Source organism: Sarcophilus harrisii, chromosome 1 (genome assembly GCF_902635505.1).
Source record: "Sarcophilus harrisii chromosome 1, mSarHar1.11, whole genome shotgun sequence".
Lineage (NCBI taxonomy): Eukaryota > Metazoa > Chordata > Mammalia > Dasyuromorphia > Dasyuridae > Sarcophilus > Sarcophilus harrisii.
The window spans coordinates 133508133-133527263 of record NC_045426.1 but is presented as its reverse complement, the minus strand read 5'-3'; the positions used below and the strand labels follow the sequence as shown (position 1 = coordinate 133527263).

General features: G+C 34.8%; 1 protein-coding gene across 1 annotated transcript in view; it reads left to right on the top strand.

The window, feature by feature from the left end:
- The window catches only part of OXCT1 (3-oxoacid CoA-transferase 1), a 180542-nt gene extending 161936 nt beyond the window's left edge, over window positions 1–18606 (top strand). Inside the window, exons 15-17 of the mRNA XM_031964557.1 lie at window positions 1649–1729; window positions 7704–7805; window positions 18304–18606. Of these exons, the coding sequence (XP_031820417.1) occupies window positions 1649–1729; window positions 7704–7805; window positions 18304–18345 (225 nt within the window). The 3' untranslated portion in view covers window positions 18346–18606. The remainder of the gene's footprint in view (window positions 1–1648; window positions 1730–7703; window positions 7806–18303) is intronic.
- Window positions 18607–19131: the final 525 nt, after the last annotated feature.

Sequence of the window (19131 nt, the reverse complement as noted above, 5' to 3'; positions counted from 1 at the left end):
ATTGTGACATATCTGTTTGAGTTATATTAGATTTAAGTTGGCCAACTTAAAACTGTAGAAGATAGAATATTTGCCATAAATTCAGCTGACTGATTTAGATTTGCCGCATATGTAGACTTGTTTTGGAATATAAAAAGGAAAAATTGATTATTAAAAGAATAGTTAACATTAAAATGAAGAATCATTAAAATGAAGCTGCATTGAGGCAGCTGGGGATACCATAGTCTTGAAGCTAGCCTTGAATCAGGAAGATGTAAGTCAAAATTCAGCTTCAGTCAGTTACAAGCTGTAATCCTGGGCAAGTCACTTTGTTACCTCAGTCTCCAGCTATACAATGGGGATAATAATAGCACCTTCCTCCCTGGATTGTGAGGACTAGCTGAAATAGTATGTGTAAATCACATTGTAAACCTTTAGCCACATAAATACTACTTTCTTTTATTATAGCTATTATTATCAATGAATGAAAAGACATTTATTAAACATTTATATTTCAAGCCTTGTTAAACACTGCAAATACAAATATCAAAGATGAAGATAGACCACACAGAGAACTTACATTTTAATAGGGGAAGACACCTTATAATGGAGAGCAGTATCCAGGTAAGGATGTGGTAACAGGAGCCATGGGCTAGTAAACTAACCCATTCTTGACACTGAAGGACAAGATTAATTTGATTCTAGTTCCAGAACTGGAAATAGAATAGAAAGGAGGAACAGTGTTGAGAGTATATATATGACAACCAGGCATCTGTCAAGGAAGTATTTGGGGAATAAAGTGATATGTGGCTAGAGTAAGTGCTACACTTTCCTGATTGGTTAACATGTAGGGATGATTTGCCATTTCCTGCTCAAGCTCATTTTACAGATGAGGAAACTGAGGTAAACAAGGTTAAATGATTTGTCCAGGGTCACACAGCTAGTAAGTGTCTGAGGCCAAATTTGAACTCAGAGATGACTCTTCCTGACTCCAGGGTCAGCACTCTATCCCTTTTGTCATCTAGCTGTCCAATACCATCTTTAAAGGAGGAATAAACCAGGTCTCATAGCATCCACATGGGATTTGTAGTCATCATAGGTTATCTTCCTAGAAGAGATGAAGGAGGATAAAAATAAGATTGTGATTGAACTTTGTAAGTTTCACACAAGAAAAGACATATCAAACGTACATTTAGTATGAAATTGTGTGTTTAGAAAGAATAGAGTTTTGGGTTCAGCCTACCCCAAATTTGATATTCAGGTATTTGATGCTTTGAAATATACTTTACCAGACAAAAACAAAACAAAACAAAAATGTCATGTAGAAAGTGACCTCCAAGAGTTGTTTTCTATATTTTTAGTTCTTATTTTTAAATTTTAACTTTCATTTTAAGGCTGAATGTAGATTGAGGTAAAGAAAGTAAGTGGAAGTGTTTCAGAGAAAGGAAGTGGTTTCTCAACTACCATCATTGGGTAGTTTTCTCCAAATTACTTCAACATAGCCATCATCAATATAAAGAAAGACAACATTATAAGAAAGTCTGAGAACAATATGTACTTGGGGAGAATGTAAACACATTTCTCTAATCTTTTCATTTTGTTTTACAGTTATATAAATTCTAATAAGATGTCCTTTCTAAAACTGTTTCTGTTGTCTCATTTTATGCAGGGAAATGTACACAAAATTCTGGATAAATGCACATTACCACTGACTGGGAAGCAGTGTGTGGACCGTATTATTACTGAAAAGGTAAAGTGCTTTCTTTTTTCCTTTTCCTTTGCCTGATAACATCTATCACCATGTCATTTTTTATTTGAAAGGATTATTTAAGTTGCACATGGCCTCCTTGAAAGTAAATTACACACACAGATCCAGCTTGATCCTGGGATAGGTTAAGTACTAATCATTTTGATATTTTAGAATGTAGATTCCATAAAGTGAGACACATAGACATACATGCCTCAGAAATGCTGTCATGTTTAATTCTGACAGTGATATCATTAAAGGAAAATGACACAGATTGTTTTGGTGAATAATGTTAGAATTAAAGACTTCTTGTTATGTGCATCACCCCTGCTGATTATCTTTGCTCTCCTAAATTATAAACATGAACTTTTTTTACTTCATTGGGTTAAGATCCAAGCAGCTATAGGTCATGTAATATAGGAAAGTCCATGCTCCATTCCTTTCACATTTCTTGAATGTTTCATTAACCCATGAAGACTTAACTTGTCTCTTTGGTTTGGTTGTAAGACACAGCCAACAAGATTGACATTTCTGTGTAAATGCAAAATTGAGGATTGTAATAAAAGAGAGAAATATCCCTGGGGCTATCCTGTTATCTTTATGATCATATTTGGTCCTAAAAAATTGCCTAGTGATTAGAGCCCTAGATTTAAAACCTGAAAAACTTGTGTTCAAAACCCTCCTCTAACATTTACTAGCTGGGTTTCTCTGAATCTCAAGTGTTTTTATCTGTAAGGTGAATAGTTTGGACTAGATGGCATTTCCAGCTCTAAATCTGTGATCATGTAATTTTCAAACTCTCATACGTGAGAGGCTAAACATGAAAAATGAATGGAAAAACATTTAATGAAGCCATACAACTGGAACAAGGAAGTCTTTTTTTTTTTTTAAATAGCTTTTTATTTACAAGTTATATGCATGGGTAATTTTACAGCATTGACAATTGCCAAACCTTTTGTTCCAATTTTTCTCCTCCTTCCCCCCACCCTCTCCCCTAGATGGCAGGATGACCAGTAGATGTTAAATATATTAAAGTATAAATTAAATACAAAATAAGTATACATGACCAAACCGTTATTTTGCTGTATAAAAGGAATCAGACTCTGAAATATTGTACAATTAGCCTGTGTAGGAAATCCAAAATGCCGGCAGGCAAAACTATAGGGATTGGGAATTCAACGTGATGGTTCTTAGTCATCTCCCAGAATTCTTTTGCTGGGTGTAGCTAGTTCAGTTCATTACTGCTCCATTGGAACTGATTTGGTTTATCTGATTGCTAAAGATGGCCAGGTCCATCAGAATTGATCATCATATAGTATTGTTGTTGAAGTATATAATGATCTCCTGGTCCTGCTTGTTTCACTCAGCATCAGTTCGTGTAAAGTCTCTCCAGGCCTTTCTGAAATCATCCTGTTGAACCAGAAAGTCTTGAGAGCCATAGTGAACTAATAGCATCTTTGTTTATGAGCTCAGGTCCAGTTCATTATCCTTTCCCATATTCCAGTTTTCTAAAAGCACATTAAAGGAAGTTGATGAAATGAGCTTTCTAGACATTATTTGTCTTAAAGGTATTCTGTTCTATGATCTGTTCACAGTCAACTCCCTTAGGGGTATTTATATAGACTATGTAAAAATGACTCACAATATATAGTATAATGGCAGACACTTTCTCCCCCTTTTCATCAATCTATCTTACCTTTTATATGAATACCACATAACTTTACTCCCAGAGTGACTTGGAAGAAGCAATAGCTTGGAAATAAATCCATATATACCTTTTCTTTCTCTTTATTTTAGCCTAGAGAAATCTTGAGTTGGGATTTTGGACTATTAGAATTCTCTTCAGGTAGTTGAAAGGTTATATATGTTACTTCTAAGAGGGACTAGATTAGTTATGCTTGGCTCTAAGGAGCAAAACTAGGAGCAGGGGGAGGAGGCAGAGGAGGAAAATGAAAAGAAAAAGGAGAAAATAAGTCAGGGAAGAGGAGGAAAAGAAAAAAGGAGAGAAGAAGAAAGGGAGGGAAAGTAGAAGAGGAAGAGAAGAATTATTATTATTCATTATTATTACTCACCTCAGGGTTAAAGGCTCATATTAGGGCAAATGAAATAGCGCCATCTTATATCATCACATATATATCACATATAGTGAGTGCTCATTACTGGAAGGTCTTTAGCAAAGAGTGTGGCTATAAGAAGCTTTGTAGAGGGGAATTCTTTCCCTTAGTTATAGGTTGGAGTAAGTGACTTATTATATCTTTTCCAACTAAGATTTCTTGTGCAGAAAGTACCATAATGTACAGGCAGCTGAGAGGAGCAGGAGATAGACATGAATTGGAGTCAAGAAAACCTGAGTTGCAGTTTAACAATGTGACTCCAGGCAAGCCATTTGATCTGTTTGCCTCAATTTCTTCATCTGTCAAATGGGGAATATTTTCACAAGAAATATATTCACAAGAAATAAATAGTCCAGTCCATCTTTAAACTATTTTCTAACTATTGCATAACCAAATTGTTTATTTCAAACCAATGGGACTAGTTGTTCCCCTAAAGGAAATATGTGGACCTCCTACCATCCCTTCCCTTGCATATACTATTCCCATCATTGAGAATATCCTTCTTTTTCCTTTCCACTTATCATTGTTAGCCATTTCAAAGTCAAATTCAAGAGTCCTGGGGCTACTGTAACCCTTTCCTCTGAACTTGGATCTCCTGTGATCTATTTTACTCATTTGGTACTTATCATAAACTGACCTGGGGAATCTTTAATATTGTCTTTATTGTTATACAACTTGTAAAATTTAATATTATATCTTATTTCTCCAACTGTGTTGTCAGTTACTTAAAAGCAAAACATTGCATCTTAAAATTCTTTGTATATGCTCCTCCTCTCAATAAAAGACTGGCCCTGGATGATAGACATAGAAGGTACTCACTCAGTAGGAATCTGTTGCATTAAGGATAAAGGACCCTGCAACACCAGGAGTAATAAGGGTGCCCTACATGGCCACAAGCAGATTAAAGTAGGAAGGTAAGACACAATTCAAGAACCAACTCTAAAAATTCCATTAGTAACTCTTTGAAAGAGGATGCTGGGATTCTTGAAACCATCACTCCTTTTATTAGTGCAGACTGGAGTGTGAACAATGGCTCCCCGACTGGAAGTCTAGGTCACCATTATTGGCTTATCTCTCTGTACTGCAATCGTGCTGTGATATGGAGAGGATAATGAACAAATCCTTCTGGGGAAAAGTGGCTTCTGTTTTCTCCTTTTTAGATATAATGGCAAAATGGGTTTTCTCCTGGTCTACCCTTCACTGTAACTTGGTTTTTGTTTACTTTCTTTTGTACCACCTGGAGATCCTCATGGGGGTACAGAGAAATTAGTCTCTCTCACCTAATAACAGCACCTTGCTTTCCATAAGATCTGGACTCAATTGCAGCATAAGGTATGTGTAAATAAAAACCACACGTCAATTTGCCATTATTTTAATTTTCCTTATACTTAGATTTTACCTTACTGCTAATAGTATCTTATTTATTACCCTAGAAAATTCTCTGTCCTATAGTGTTTTAATGACTTGATGCAGAGGACTTGACATTTCTTCTTGTGTGTTTCCTTTTTGTAAGTGTGCCTTTATTCTTAATTCAGGACATAAGAGATGAGAACAAATTGTGTTCCAGACAACATTTTCTGTAAAGGAAAAAATTTAATTTTAATTGTCAATTAAAATTAAGTCATACAAAACAGTATAAAGAAACATTTTCATAATGATAATTTTTATTATCCAAACAAATATTTGTTCTGGAGTGTAGGTTTTTAAAATGTTCAAAAACAGATCTCTAAAAAAACAAAACAAAACAACACAACAACTTTATGGCTTTTAAATTTAGCAATCTTTTCCTATGGAATCAACTTCGTTAAGCAAATAAAGAAGGGTAACTACTCCTTTCCATTCTCCCAAGCGTCCATCCTGCTCTGTAGTTCTCTAAAGGGAATAATCTTTGGAAAAAAGTTAGTATTCCAGAAATTCTTTCAGAGTCGTCATTAAAGATGTATGATAATTATCTCAAAAATAAATGGAAATAAAATCCCTTATTAATTAAGCTGTCACAAGTTTTCTTGAACAAGTGTGTCTACAAATGAATGTGAATACATTGGACTCCCCTAAGTTATTTCAAATCTAAGTTCTGAACCTGAAAACAGCTTGATTATATACAGAGGATTCATCAGATTTATCAGAATAAAATGTGACTATTTCCACAATAATGATCTTGTAAAAGGTGTCACAGGAGGAATGATTGAAATGGATTTTGTTTAGCCTGAAAATTCAAGAATAACTTGACCCTTATCTTAAAATATTTGGAGGGATATCATATCGAAGTGAAGTTAGGAATTGATATGTATTTTATGTCTGTGGAGAGAAGAATTAGGACCAGCAGATAAAAACCACAAGGGGACAGATTATATATAGTCAATGATAAAAGTTACACTTTTTAATTTTAGAACTATCTGGTAATGTAGATTGGCATTCCAAGTAGCTTTCTGTCAATAGATGTATTCAAGAAAGATGTGCATATAAAGAGACCAGTTACTGCTCTGAGATGCCTTAATTCCTTTCAATATGAAGGAACATACATCTATTTAAAGGTTTGTATCTAGTACCAGAGGAAATGTCACAGGATAGAATCCATCTAGAATCATAAAACTTTGCAGGTAAACTTCCTTGGAGACTCCAGAAGCCCTAAAGGGCAAGGCAAGAAAATTCTTCCCCTGAACCTTTCTAGGCAGTTGTGTTGCACAGTGGTTAGAGTTTGGACTTGGGATCAGAAGGACCTAGATTCACATGGACAAGTCACTTAATCTCAGCCTTATTTCTTTCATCTGTAAAGTGGCAGGGGAGAATGAATAATTAAGCATCCACTGATTGCCAGAAACTAGTTAATTTGTTTTAAAAATATTATATATCATTTGAAAATGGGGATAATAATAGCACCGACCTCACAAAGTTTTTGTGAAAATAAAATAGAAAACATGTACACTGAAATTTTAAAGCTCTATATAATGCTAGATATTCTTACCTATTATTATTATTAGTAGTAATCCTATAATATTGTAATGCTATGACTTTTTCCTCCATCTCTTCTTTTTATCACTAGCAACATATAAGATTTTCTTTGACCTTCCCCTTCCAACAGTTTTTACTCATCTTATCCATTTTAATGGATATTTTTCTAAAATGGAGAATTTATTTATGTTTCTACTTTTCAAATATCCCTTGATATAGGGGAAGGTCATCAGTAAAAATGTCAGTCCAATAGAATATCAAACTGCACTTATGTGAAGGTCATAAGATATACTGGAAAGAGCCTGGGGTTTAGGGGGAAACTTGGATTCAACCCTTTTCTCCTGCCCTTCCTATCTTTGTGATCCTTTCTGACTGATGTTCTTATTTTCTTATTTTTATCTTTTGGAAATGATCTATGATTCCCATTGGTATCAGGGATCACATAGCAGGAAGTGCTAAAAAACAAAAAAATTGAACCTGGGCCTTCTTGACTACAGCTGCCTACACTTGACTATCCATTACACTGTGCTATTTCTCTTTATTAGCTGTTTCTTTTTTTAAAATGAATATCTATTAATTTATTGTCTCTCATTTGGCTGTCAAAAAAGTTTTTTTTTTTTTTTTTTTTTAATGTCACTTAAGGTGTTAGCAAATAAACATCATTACTATTCGCCACTTGTGTATTTTCTAGCCTCAACTCTTGGACAAATAATTACTGATTGGTACATGTTTGGTATATGTTAATTGGTACATGTTAAATATAGCTAATAGTTTCATGATTTCAGACTACTAATTCTTTGGTTTCCATGCTTGCTTTTTCCTTTAAAAGCATGAGTTATTTTTTCTAGTTCCTTTGCCTTGTTTTTTAAAATGATTATCATGCTAAAAACTATTTTGCTTGAATCTGACAGGCCGTGTTTGATGTGGACAAGGAAAAAGGGTTGACTTTGATTGAAATCTGGGAAGGATTGACAGTGGATGACATAAAAAAGAGCACTGGCTGTGATTTTGCTGTAAGTATTTCTTTGAGTAAATGTAGCCATTTGTCCTCTATAATGAGTTTGATTAATGGGTAAGTACAGGACATAAACCTTTAATTTGTTATCATTTTTAGATTTGACCTTTCAGATTCACAGGAGTAGAAGGAAAGGGTGGTCACAGATTAGATCAGATGGGAACAGAGAATCATGCACTGACTCACAGGGGAGCAGTAAAAGTCAGGGTGGGGGCACATGAATGGGAAGACGGTGGGATTTAGATCAGGAATTAGTTAGAAACACAAGGAAAAGAGCAACTGCATAGGTAGTTAGAAATAAAAGTTAAGGATGGAATGCAGTTTATTCTCTGAAGATTCTTCCAAATTTCCAAAATGGTAGTCAAGACATAGTACAGCCCAACTGTGCTTCACATGAAGAAGCAAATCTTCCCAATTTCTTTTAGGGTATGATATTAAACCAATCAAAGAATTGCTCCTTAGTAAAGGTTTGTGGATTTGATTACAACAGACCTTGAAGAATATTTATGTTTCAGGAAGGATTCTAACACTACTGGAATTATACTACTATGCTCAGTTTTAAGAAAATTTAATGTGTTACAATTCATTCTAACAGCAGGTGAATTAAGAGTGGGAAGGTTATTAGTGCTATAAAAGAATTTCCTTTGCTTCAGAAAAAAAAAAAAAACTGGAGGAGGAGGTAACTCAGAACACATATTGTGATTTGGGAGAATGTCTAATCCAGTAAGGCTATGCATATGTAAAGGGGGAGTAATGAGAAATAAGATTTGATATAAGTACCCATCCATAGACCACTAATCATCTTTCTACTTGAGAGGGGAAGGGAGGGAAGAAAAGAAGGAAGCAGCAACCATAAATCAAAGAAACTAAGATCCTGAGTAAGCAGGACTTGTTGACCAAAGATAATCATAAATGAAGACAAAATCTCTCAAAAAGATTTCATTTGCATACAACTTTTCAGGAAGACATCTCCTATCTATGGTGAGGTTTCTGTAAAGAAAATAGGAAAACCCAGTTGCTACAAGACTACCTAGCCTTCAGAAAATCATTCACTAGAGATTATGATAAATCTCAAATACATTTATTTCTTAGGCCCTGAATGGCTTGTACCTATCAGACTATAACAAATTGCTGTGAAAACAGGTTTGCTGCATAATTCATTACTCTCATATATAACTATTCATGGTACTCTGCCAAGGTCCTTGTCCATTAACCTTTTCTGAATTTCTCTTTGAAAATACTCTTCCAGGAATACCTTGCACAAAGATCCCCTCTTTAATTAGCTTTACAGTAACTACAGAGGGAAAATAGAATTTTGTCTGCATTTTATTCTAGACTTTTATCCTAGCGATCAAGTAGCAAAACTTTCTTTTACTAAGACATTCTTTAAATTTACCCATGTGAATTAGTCAGCCCTCCTTCCATAAGGTAATATATATTTTTAGATATGATAGATACTATATAGCAAAAAAGATTGCGAAAAAGATTGCATATCATATTTTTAGATATGATAGATACTATATAGCAAAAAAGAGTCTGGTCCCAGGTACCTATTTGTGTAGGGAAATGTGGAATGAAAGTAGATGGATTGTTAGACTGAAGATTTTATACTACTTAACTCTGGTAAATATAATTCACGCAGTCCACTCTTTCACCTAGAATAGTTGAGAAATGTAGTCTGGTTAAGTAGGTATTTTGATAAATGAATAATAGTTTTGTAAGGGTTTTAAAGCAGCAAGATATTCTTAATAATAAAATTATTCTGATTGTATCTTAATACTTTTTCATCATTATGAATACTCCTTATGCAGTCTTCATCATAAATATCAGTTATTGGTATGCAGAAATGCCAGCAACTTGACAAAATGCTAAATAAAAAGATACCAATAAAACCATGGTCCATGGAAAGAGCACTGAGTTTGGAGTCAAAGACCTCAATTCAAATTTCATTTTCTATAGGTTGAGAATGAAGGAGTAAATAGGTGGTGTATGAAAACGAACCAAAGCAAGAGATGGCATGATTTGTGTTAGAAGACAGTAGCAGTAGCCCAGTAGAGTGAGAATATAGAGTACGTAAAGGTGAATAATGTGAAGTGCATACTTGAAAGGGAAGCTAGAATCAGATTTGTAGAGGTCCTTAAAAGTGTGAATCAAAATTTTATGCCTTGTCTTAGAGGCAGTGGAATGTTATAATCACATTTGTACCTTAGGAAGATTATTTGGCACCCTTGTGAAGAATGAATGAGGGGGAGAAACTGAAGGCAGGAAGAACAGTTATAAGGCTATGATAGTGATCCACACAAGGGTTGACTAAGATTGAACTAGGATAGGGACTGGCATTGTAAATGGAGAGAAGGGAAAAGATGTGAAGAGGGATGGTTCAGTTGATAGGTTTTATTACTTAATTGAATATTGACAGGAAAGGAAGGAGTTAGAGGTGACTTTAAGGTTTCTAATTCAGTACCATCAATAGAAATAGAGAAAATTGCAGAAGATATGGGTTTCCATTGGAAAATAATGATGTAGCATCATAACAACCTACTTTTACAGCTGGAAGTAACCATGGAATATGACTCTCTAATTGTACAGATGAATAAACTAAGCCCAAAGGGGTTACATGACTAATTAAAAGCTTCACAGGAAAAAATAACTAATATTTGAACCCCAAATTGAGCACTTTAACCAAAAGTATAAATAATGCTATTAATAGACTTTAGCATCTTAACAAATGACTTGTGACTTAGCATATGTCAGGTTACATGTATGATATGGGCTAGTTGTATAGTGAGAGCAAGGGATAATAATCCAAGTATTTTAGTTATTAGTTATGTAATTTATATATATATATATATATATATATATATATATATATATATCAGAAAGCCAGAAGACCTTAAGGTACAGGCAGAACATGGACAGGAATCTCATAGGATAAGAAAACATCTAATCAAGACTGGTAGAAGGAACACCCAGACCAGTGAGATCACAAACTATGCAAAAAATTAAGCATTTGTGAACTACCTATTATGTACTGGGCACTGTTTTAGGCACTGGAAATACAAAGACAAAAATGAAACAGTCCCTACTCTTGAAGAACTTACATTATGCTAGAGGACAATATATACACAACTAAGTTAATTCTTCCTTCCCTCCTCTCCCTTTACCTCTCCTCTCTTCTCCTCCTTCCCCTTTCCCTTGTCTTTCCCCTTTCCCTTTCCCTTCCTTTTCCTACCCATTGGACTACCCAGATTGAAATGTCCAGCAGTCATTTGGAGATTTCAGTTTAGAGTTTAGGAGAGAGGAGAGAAACTAATTATGAATAAATAGATTTGAGTATCATTGGTAAAAAGAAGATGATTGAATCCATGGGAACAAATGATATCTCCCTGGAAAAGAGTATAGAAAGAATAAAGAAGGATCCAGGGCAATATCTTGTTAAATTACTGAGTGCTTGCAGTATTCCTACTCCCATTCCAGCTACAAAGGAGGATGCAGAGGAAGAAGAAAATGTTGTGGTTTTCTCCTCCTGGAAGAGTTGCAGCTAAACCTTGAGGGACAAGTATATACTTCTTGTCTACTTCTCTGCAATGCTATCTCAAAGAAACCAGATACAGACATTCCTTGCCAAGAGGAATGAATTTATATGCACCCATATCTATTATGAGCTGGCATTGTATCAGAAAGAGAGTACACTCTAAGGATTTCAGTGGGTTGAGAAGACAATACATTGGACATTGGCTTAGCTCCTACATTTAAATCATCTTTTGCTTAGTTAGTAGATCACCTTGCCAGAGTAATCTGCTTTGGCGGTTATGGGTTTATAACTTTGATGAAACTATGAAGGAACAGAATGAGAAATTGTACTTTCAGTAGATGTTTTTCATTACAAAAATAGACAGGCAAAGTCATTCTACATAAAGATTCATCTTCTTCCTTTTCTGTAAAAGCCAGCCAGTTTTTACATGAAGGGTATGAACATTAGAAGCTCAAAATAGGTCTGACATAACAAAGAAAAGAATCAAATGTTTCATTTAAAAAAAATTAAGCTGTCCACTATTCCTTTGAGAGGAAATGTTATAAACCATCTATTTAAAATCATCTGTTTTCAACAGAAGAGTTTTATTTCATTAAGTTATTCCCACAGATGTTCCATTGCTTAAAAAAGAAAATGTATTGTTTCTGAGACTGCCTTGTTTAATACAAAGAGCCATGTGTCTTTTCTTGTACATGGTAGAGAATTCTCATTGATAACAACTGGAGATCCATGCAAATGTAGACTTTTACTTTTTGCCTACTTATTACAAGTCTGTCTTGAGAAAGAAATGTCTTCCAAATGGCAAGTTAGAATAAAAACACTCTTAAGCATACAGCTGATCTTATTCTCTGAAAAATCCATTTAACTCTGCCATTTATATAATGTATATGTTCTGGTGGGTGGAGAAGTGATTCTGTGCTACGTACACAGTTTGAATAGAAAATCCTTTGATAGTAAAATTGAAAGATGTATACATTCATCATTATGAAATGTCAATTCAGGGACATTTTTCAAGTAAACTTAAAAAAAAAAACAAAAGTAAGTGATATGTTCTCTTGCACATTAATTCACTAATGTAATTTTTTCTCTAAGGGCCTGGATTATCGGGTCAAAAGCACTACAAAAACTTTGAAGCATATGGGTAAACATTAACAGCTATATTGACATAGGTTTCAGTCTGGTATTGTCAAGCAAGATGATACATTATTTAAAGATGGTGAGTTATACAGAATCCTAAAGTTAGGGGTGACCCTAAGGAGTAATCTGATCTAGTTCATCTACTCCTTTTGCATTGACATTTAGCCTTGAAATAATTTGAAGAAACTGAGAATTGGTTTAGGGAACCTGAGAGAATAGAATAACCTTGGAATAAAAGGCCTTTTTTGAGGTAAGGGTCTTCAATAGGTTTCAATTTGACTGAGGCTGCACCCATTCAGTGATTATGGCTAGGTAGCAGTTGAGGCAAAGAATCTTCTCTTTCACATAGTTTAAAAAAAAAGTCTAACTAAATAAATAAATCTGGGAGGGGAAGAACCTCACAGTTTCTGGCCAAAGCAGAAATGATTGCTATTTACATTTCATCTGAGTCAGACAGGATCCCAACAATGACCAAATGGGACTTAACCTAGGACCTATTTGTGGGCAATGAAAATCAGAATGGAATCACGGAATGGGTGCTGCCTCAGTTAAACTAAGACATATTGAAGACCTCCAGGTCTTTCAGATTCCTCTATCCTGTATTTTTGTAGTTAATTTTGATAATTTAATAGATCTAGTTCCATTTAACTCTACCTTCATCCAACTGATATCTATTCATCTTACCCATAAGGATGTGAATGAGGTAGTTTTCAGATGACTTTCTGAAGGTCAAGTAGCCTGTGACCATGGAATTCCCCTGATTTTCCAGTTTATTAACTGTCAAAAGAAGTCAAGTTATTATAAAATTTTTTATGCTTGATGAACCTATGTGGCCTGGTGATGATCACCACCTCCCTTTTAAAATGCTCACAAACAATAACTTTTATGGGAAAATCTAGAATTTTGAAAGAAACCTAAGTCTAGGGTTATAAACCTAGAATTTGAACAATCTATTTTCTGCCCTTTTCTGAAAATGGGAATACCATTTTCCTGTCTCTAGTTCTATGGCTTTTTTTCTCATTCTCCATGATTTTTTAGAGTACCAACATTGGCAAATTCATTCAGTATCTTGTCCTAAGACCGTCAAACCTATTGACTCAAGTTCATTGAATCCCCTTCACCACTATTACTCTTCCTCAACTCTGCCACTCTTGAGTCTTACTTAGAGGTACTAAGAGGGGAGACACTAAGGTGTTAAATGACATGCCTGGCATCATAAAATCAGTGTTTGCTGAGATGGAACTCCAAGGTCAGTTTTCTATCCATTAGAATACCCTGCCCTTTCTGCAGTTATCAATAATAAGACAAACCAAAAGTCTTCAGAAAAAAAATTAAAGAAAGATTAATTGCAGGTCCCACAGAAAGCAAAATTGAAAAATTGAAATCTTGGTTCATCCAGAAACATGGGGTAGTAGCTTTAGAGCTAAGTGAGATCTGATGCAAAAAAAAGAGATAGTTGTATTATATGAAAGACCCAGGAGAGAGTGTTTTAGGGATTGGGGAGAGAATTACTGAGGAAGAAAGTGGTTTACATTGTAGGTGAGTGAAGGGCTGATACTGGTAGCAGGTTCCCCCATGTCCTTGTGTTGGTGAACATAAGAATTGGATCACTTCAGGAGGCCTCCTAGCCTACAGTTTTTTAGCCTTTTTGGTGTCATGGACTCCTCTGGAAGACTGGAAAAGCTTATAGACCCTTCTCAAAATAGTTTTTAAAGAAATTAAATACAGAGTAAAAAGCCAATGAAAAAGCCAATGCTATTGAAAGTATTTTTTGTTGTTGTTAAAAGTTCATTCCAGGTTAAGGACCTCTACAAATAAGCAATCTATTTATGTCCTTTCTGAGGTCTCTTAATTCCTTCAAGAAGGGATATAATCTCTCATTCCACAAAGAAAGATTAAAAATGCTGGGCTGAGGTGGACAATTCATTGTGACTGATTTTCAGTCACAATACAATTGACTAATCAATAGGGGGGGCATTGGGTTCCTGAAGCTAGGGGACACAGAAGGCAGAGGCAGATAGTGTAGATGGGTACATAACCCGAGGCATTTGGTATACTTCACAGCTTTACTTGGGGTTAAGTTTGTTTTAACTGTAACTGGATAAGGAAACACAGAAGCTGTGTGGGAAGGTATTTTTCTCAACATCTTTATATCCCAGCAGCACTGATTCAAATAATTTACAAAGTTATTTTTCATGGAAACCTGGTGGACAAAGTAGCTTGTTCTAAGGCTTGTGCTAATCAAGGTTTCACCCTATATATCATTTCCTCAAATTGCCTATTTTTTTTTCATTCCTCTTATCTTGTAACATCTTTGATGTAGGGTGAATAAGACTAACGTGAGAAACTTAAATGAATCAAAGTTACACTCCAACTCTAAGGGATCTTAGGAAATAAATATATCAAAATTATCAGTACAACAAAAATATCATTATAGAAGTATCAATATCTTCATTTTATGGAAAGGAAAGTTAGGGTAGAATGGGGAAGAGACCTGCTCACAGTCTCACAGCTAATTAGTAAGAGGGTCTAAACTAGGACTGGGTCTAATCCAAAAATTTGAGAGACATGATTGATGGGGATGAAAAAGCCAGAAGCAATAAACTGGGATGTTAATAATAAAGCAGGGCTTTGGACCTGAAGTCAGAACACCAGGGTTCTAATGAATACCAGCTCTGCCATTTTCTATCTTTGCCAGGGAAAGAAAAAGGCTTAGAAAGTATCTTACAGACTATCTGGTCCAACTCCCTCATCTTGTGGAAATAGAAATTGAGACTCAATGAAGTTAACTGACTCAATCCAAGTGACACATTAGTTGAAACAATCGATATGAGAGGTTGGACTTTAACTTCTAAGTCCTCAGACTACATCGCTAGTGTTCTTTCCACTGTGCCACTCTGTTCTCCAAAAGTCATCAATCTCTTTAAGCCAAAAGTTGTCTCTTCTATAAAATAACAGTAACATATTTGTTGTGCTTTTCTCATGGGTTGTTGAGAGGCAAGTCTTCTGTATTTTAAAGCACTATATAAAAATGAGTTATTATCCTCCAACATCATGGGGGAAAAAACCAAAGTCTACCTGAATATAAATGAAAAGCTACAAGCAAGGCAAATGGAATGTTGTCTGTGAATAAGTGGACACCACTCCATCTCCCCTCCCCCCCCAAAAGTCAGTATCTGTTTCTCTCTCTCTCTCTCTCTCTTTCTCTCTCTCTCTCTCTCTCTCTCTCTCTCTCACACACACACACACACACACACACACACAAATTTGAAGAGATGTTAAGCAGTAATAACAATAAAGATAAAATGGTAACAATAAAAAGCAATAAACCAGATTATACCTCTACCCCAGGTACTAAATGATATTCCTTTAATCAGCATAAAAATGAGTTTGATCATAACCTTGGTCTAGTCCTGCTACAGATTCAGTCTTGGCAGGGAAGCGTGCTGGGTTGGCTGCTAGGTCATTCTAGGTCATGGGTTAGATCTAGGTTGTCAGTACCACTAAAAGTCCTTGATTCCTTTAGGATATTTGTCTTTAGAATACTGTTGTTAGTATATTAATTGTTCTCCTGGTTTTATTCATTTTACTTTTCATCAGATCAAATACATCTCAGCTTTCTCTAAAACTTTCCCATTCATGATTTCCTACAATACAATAGCATTCCATTCCATTCACTGCTTGTCTTATTAGCTGTAGAAATTCTTTTTTTTGAAAAGGGTATATCTCTTATCTGGTCTGCTATGGACTCGATTTTAAAAGTTGTATCTTTTATACTCCCTGCAGGTATTACTCTTACTCATGAAAATACACAGTTTCTTCCCTTTAATTCTATTCTAGTCTTGGCTTCCTAAAACAAGACGAACGCTTCCCTATCTAACCCTCTAGATTCTTCCCAAGGGCTTCAAGTGAAATGCCTATCCTAGTCCCTTTCCATCTTTGTTAATTTATCTAAAGCAAATGCACTTGTTCCTTGTTAAGCCTGTTCTTGAGGAGAACCTCATTACGTCCACCATATATCTAGGATAGCATTTAAGACTAGTGTCCTCCCTTCTGTGGCTCATGAAGGCTAGATGGCAAGTGCCCTAGTCCTTTCAAGCTTTTAGGGACCACCTGTGAACTGCATTTTCTTACCTTGTTCTGTTTGTCAATTCTTGTTCTAAGTGTTTTATAGACTTTTAGGTCTACCTGCACTTACCATATTTCCCTAAAATTTACTCCCCCTTTGTTCTTCCAAAGGTGTTACTACTATCCTGCCAGTAGCCAACATTTGTCATCATGTTGTTTTCTTTATTTTTCTGGTTATACATGTACATTATTTTTTAAATACATATTTCTTTATGAATCATGTTGGGAGAGAAAATTCAGAACAAAAAGGATAAACAGAAGAAAAAGAAAAAAGTGAACATAGCATGTGTTAATTTACATTCATTCTCCATAGTTCTCTCTCTGGATGCAGATGGCATTTTCTCTCCAAAGTTTATTGGAATTACTTGTATCAAAATCTTTAGTAATTGATCATTGCACAATCTTGCTGTTACTGTGTATACTGTATTCCTGGTTCTGCTTGTTTCACTCAGCATCAGTTCATGTAAATCTTTCCAGGCCTTTCTAAAATCAGGTTGTCCATCATTTTTTATAGAACAATAATAATCCATTAATTTCATATACTATCACTTATTCACTCATTCCCCAACATTTGTCATCTTAAGGTAAGGTCATCCTTGACTCTCTCATGCAATCATTTGCTAGGTCTTGTCAGTGTCACTTCCATACAGCTCTTCTGTCCACAGTTTTCTCTGCTCAGGTGGCCATTCCATCTCTCCTGTACTGTTATATTAGCCTGCTTCCACTCTCCTTTCCAATCTATCCTCCATATGGCAGCTAAAAGTCTGACCATGTTAGTACTTTGTTCAAAACCTTCAGCAGTCTCTTATCAAGTACCTATTATATGCCAGGACAGCATCCATGTACTACTCATAATAAACACTTTCTGCCAACAACATCATGTGGTATATGTCCCTTCATTATCAACTACTTCTAGAACTTGAAACCTGGCAGGAATTTTATCCCCATCAAGCTTTCCTTCCACCTCCTCCTTTGCTACGTTATGTCCCCCCTACGACTCTCTCTAACTTTATCCCAACTCCCATTTTCTCTTTCATTTGCTTTAAGATTCTCAGATATATCTTTTATATTTGAAAGTTATTTTAATTAATATTTAATGAGCTTCTGTGCCATTAATGGCCCCTCCATGCTCTTAATAGTCACCATAATATATTTCAATGATTCATTATTTTCAGTGTTAATTATGAATTTTCTGATAAAATGTTGTTGGAATTCATTTTATTTCATTATTAATTCCATTTATTTTCTCATTTATTTTTAAAATTGTATTTGTTTAGATAATTTATAGACTGTAAAATTAGATTCACTTGGGGTTCCTTTTAGACATATTTCACTCTGAGTTACTGTAGAAAAGAAAGTACCATATGGTCCTTCAAATCCAATTCTCTGGTAGAGGGCAGTGGGTCCCTTCCTCTATGAAATCACTTGTCATTTACATAGTGTTTAAGAATATTGGTTTAATACCTTTATATGATGTTTAAGAAGAATAAATCCTAGAGAAATAAAATTAGTAAGGAATAGTTTGAGAGGATGAAGACTTTTGAAAAGTGTCTTTTGTGAAAGAAAAGAATAAGAAAATTCTCAATGACTCAGACTGTATGATTTCCTATTGTTCACACCGGTTGGCTCTAAGAGATGTCTAATATTTTATGATTACCAGAATTTTGAACTAATTTTTTTTTTCTTTTTAAACTAGGTTTCACCAAAACTAATGCCGATGAAGCAAATTGTAACCTGAAGTGTGGACTAAGTAACATTTTCCCTACTGCACTGTGGACTTTGAATATTTTTCTAATCACATAGGAGTTGATGCAAAGGAAATGAAATCCATGTCTGCATCACATTTATGTTTTTATTCTAAGGTCTAGTCTATATCTAGTCTTATTACATCTCAGGTTCTTTATAGCTTTATAAACTTTTATTCTCTGTCAATGACAGCATGTTTTAATAAAAAGATATATAAGTATTTCTTATAAGAATAAATGCTGACTGAAGTACATGTTGCCTTCTGGTTCTATTGTATTTACATTCATTTATATGTAATTATTCTAAGAAGATAATCACATGCAGGAATTTTGTAAAAGTACTTTCCTTCATAATTGAAATGAAACAAAATGTCACCATCTAGGGTAAAATTCAGGCAGGATTTTACAGATAGTATCGGCAGATTTAAGTGGAAATTTGTATAGAAATAAAATTTCCTATACATGAATGATGACTTTTTCTTTTATAATTTGTCCTTCAATTGCTATAACCCACAATTTTTGCATTGGGTCTTTGACAAGAAAGTCCATTGTCCCTGAAAAATCATCACTTCATTTCAAGGATACATATTTTTTTCCTTCTTCATTATAGTAAAAAGGTGTTCTCAGTCCTTTAAAACGGGATGTAGGAAAGTTTATAAAGGAAAAGGTGAATTTATGTTGGAGTAATTGACTTATAATGATGTCCTATAGGTAGGACATTTGAATAGACTCTAGTAGGCTTTTTCTACCTATCAAAATTAATTTGTGCCTGAAAATGG